Source organism: Centruroides vittatus, unplaced genomic scaffold (genome assembly GCF_030686945.1).
Source record: "Centruroides vittatus isolate TY-2023 unplaced genomic scaffold, ASM3068694v2 contig_2818, whole genome shotgun sequence".
Taxonomy (NCBI): domain Eukaryota; kingdom Metazoa; phylum Arthropoda; class Arachnida; order Scorpiones; family Buthidae; genus Centruroides; species Centruroides vittatus.
The window spans coordinates 1,761,106-1,764,705 of NW_027121792.1; the positions used below are offsets into that span (position 1 = coordinate 1,761,106).

Consider the following 3,600-nt stretch of genomic DNA (forward strand, 5'->3'; position numbering starts at 1 on the left):
TTATATAATAAATAAATAAATAAATATTAAAAATATTAAAATATTTTTAAAAAATGTATATGTAGAATTATATTCTGTAATGATATGAAATTTAATACTTCTTTTTTATAATAATTCCTTATTTTCTCTTGCTGAAAAATAATGATACTGGAAGCTCGTTTAAATAAGCTTTTATTTTAAAACTTTTCTACAGTTTTAATACAATTATAAATAGAAAAATAACAGGATTTAATAACGAGAAAGTCTAATAATCTATCCATCTTCGTTAAAAATTCTGTTTAACGTATAAAGAAAATTTGTAAAATTATTATTATTATTATTATTATTTTTAATGTTTATTCAAAAGTGAATAGCTGAAAGTATAAAGAATTGTTAAATTATTTTTCAACTATAGATGCTAACTGGCAAATATTCAAAATAAAAATTGATTAGTATCCTCATCATGAAACAACTTTATGATAATTTGTTAGAGATTTTTATTCATGACATTTATTTAAATTTTTATACAGAAGAGCTGCAGATTCAAGGACAAGATAAGAGAAAATAAAAGTAGATTGTTGGATATTTAAATATATTTAAATATTTTGTAAAACTTACTAACAAAATAGTCGAAGAGATAAATCTATATTTTATTTTATTTTATTTTTTTTTTTATATGAAATTTAATTATAGAAAGGAAATTTTGTAATTATATCTATGGTAATTAATTAATATTAATTTTCTGTCTAGTCTAAGAATTCCTTAAGCTATTCCTCGAACGAAACTGTATCAAGTATCAGATATAAATGTTTGGAGAGTGTAAACATCGATTTTCTTTAAACTTATATCGCTAACAATGTGTACCCTTAAGTTTCTTCTGTGTGTATCTGTAATTGTGAAGTATGATTCTATACTTAGTTTAAACGTCAAGGCTCATTTTCCAGCTTCAAAAGATCCTTTGTATCCACGAATTCAGATGACTGAATCACTTCCAAACTTAAAAGAATTGACCGTCTGTACTTGGTTAAAACCTTACGTATTGGATGACTTGGATACTCTTCTATCTTACGCAACATTAAGCAGCGACAACCAGCTTTTAATCGCTTTAAGAACGAAGTTAAATATTACGAAAATTGAATTTCATATTGTAAAATCTGTAAATACCGTTACTTGTTCTCGCATAACTTGGAAAATTGGAGAATGGTATCATTTGTGCGTAAGTGTATTCACTCCTAGTGGAAGTGTTGCTTTTTATCTAGATGGGATTTTATGCGAAAAATTCGAAAATATACTCGAATTTAAAAATAAAGAAATTCCTACTGGTGGAATATTAATTATTGGACAAGAACAAGACGGTTTAAATTCAAAATTCGATAATAAACAGTCTTGGTACGGTGATATCGCAGATCTTCACATCTGGAATGAGAAATTAAGCGAAGAACAGATTCGAGAAGCGGGTATTTGCAAAGGAAAACGTAAACAAGGTAACGTCTTCTCTTGGATGAAAACGAAAATATCTGTTTTAGATAATGTCATTTTTTCAGAAACAGAACTTTGTAATCCTTAAAACACTTCCCGAAATTTAAAAAAAAAAAAAAATGTGTTATTGTGTACTTTACATTTTATCGAATTCAGGTTGAAAATAGCCAAAATAACAGTAAAAATACGAAAAATGATGTACTAGAAATAATAAAATTTTGAAAGGTTTTTTTTTTCATTTGAATATTTTTAAATAAATAAATAATAATAATAATACATTACGTAATAAATTTAAATATTAAAACAGTTTTAAACCTATGCATCGAATTTTAAAAGAATAAATATATTGCCATATATTGTACTGTACACGTTATAAGTTCGATAAAAAGCTTTTGATTAATGTTTAAAATATTTGGAAAAGTAATGTATTTTAGTTAAACTAGTGGGGTAAAAAAAATACATTCCTGTAAAGCTATATTGCAGTATATCGGGGAATTTTTATCTTTCAAACACTTCAACTGATTCTAAACTTAATCCTATTTTTTAAAAAAAAAAAAAAGATTTCGACTTGGAAAAAACTTCTTAGTGTTTTTATTCCTTATAAATCAAATTGAAAAACCTTACCCTATATTTGTATTTAATATTCTTTGATATTATATCTTTATCCTTTAAATAAATAAAAATATAAAATTGTTGAAAGTGGGTTGCATTATTTATCAAATTATTTGTTTTTATAACTAAGTGAATATGTTTTTTTTTTTGTAATAATACTTTTTCGTAAACAGGAAATCAAAATATAAGTAAATAAATATAAATAATTTTATTTTATTTTTTTTTTAATTATATAAAGTCAAACTTCAATTTAGCGCATTGTCTGCTTGTTCTGGTATTAGATTATATCGAGTGTGGCGCTAAATTGAAGTATCTGGAACAATGAGAATTATATTATGTATAATAATAAGGTCTATACACTAGTTTTGGGTTGGTTTAGCGCCAGATTCGATTTAATGCCAGTTTCAAGGGCGCTAAATCGAAGTAATTATAGAATTTAATCATTATCACGTATTAAATATTTACAAAGATATATAATTACGACAATTACACGAAAGAAAATAGTGAAATTATGAAAATAATACGATCATTAGAATTATTAATAATATATTTTATGTCTAAAACATTTCTCGTATCTCATAGATCTATACATATTTAACAACTGTAGCTCATTTATCATTAATTATAAATATTCAAATGGTTTATTATAATAATGTAAAATGATAAATTATCGAAAATACAAAAAAATAAAACAAATCGAAAAATAAAATATATTTTTAAAATTAAATAATTAATATTCTAAACGAGAAAGGCCAAAGATAGAAAGGAGTTGTTATCGTATTTGCATAAATATTTAATATTAAATATTTATGATCCTGTTAAAAAGTATAAATTTAAAATATTTAATCTTATTTTGCATTTTAATTATAATATTCGAGTTTTTTTATCATATAAAATTCTTTTTTTTATTTTACGTAGAACTTTTATAAATTTTATTGTGTTTATTTTAAGTATAAAATATTTAAATAGTCTCGATTTAACGCTTCGCACTAAATTTTGTTCGGCGCTAAATCGAAGTCCCTCAAACAAGAATTATATATATTAATAAGGTCTACACGCAATTTTGAGTTTGTAAATCGTGTGTACACACATGTATACACACGTAACAATAAGATACTTAAAAAAATAAAAATATCGCAATTAATTTTTATAATTAAAAGATACATATCAACATGCAAATAACAGCGTATACAATATATATTATGGAAATCTGCTCTTCCAATTTGGACATCAATATGCTTCTCCATGTCACAGAGCAATAAATTTTAAGATATTTATTCTGCTCTCCTTCTATTGCTTATAAAAACAACAATTACATTGATATAAAATTAATATCGAAAGATACAAGGTTATGAATAACATGAATATTTAATTACAAAGGTATTTTAGAAAAATAAATAGCTTAATACCGGGAAATGTCGGATCCTGTATGCCTTTCTGGATTAGACCAGGCCTGTAAAAAAGCTATCTTTAGTGCCACAGGGAGAAAGAATAATAAATAAATAAAAAAAAATACTTAGTAAATATTAA

At 23.9% G+C, this 3,600-nt stretch overlaps 1 protein-coding gene across 1 annotated transcript; it reads left to right on the forward strand.

The window, feature by feature from the left end:
- Positions 1 to 835: 835 nt before the first annotated feature.
- On the forward strand, positions 836 to 1,640 carry LOC136972176 (C-reactive protein 1.4-like). The gene has a single exon (XM_067266733.1). The coding sequence runs from the start codon at positions 836 to 838 to the stop codon at positions 1,544 to 1,546; it is 711 nt and encodes a 236-aa protein (XP_067122834.1). The 3' UTR covers positions 1,547 to 1,640.
- Positions 1,641 to 3,600: the final 1,960 nt, after the last annotated feature.

What these genes read in the sequence shown, in the direction of transcription:
- LOC136972176 (XM_067266733.1), top strand. Translation starts at nt 836, where the DNA reads ATGTGTACCCTTAAGTTTCTTCTGTGTGTATCTGTAATTGTGAAGTAT.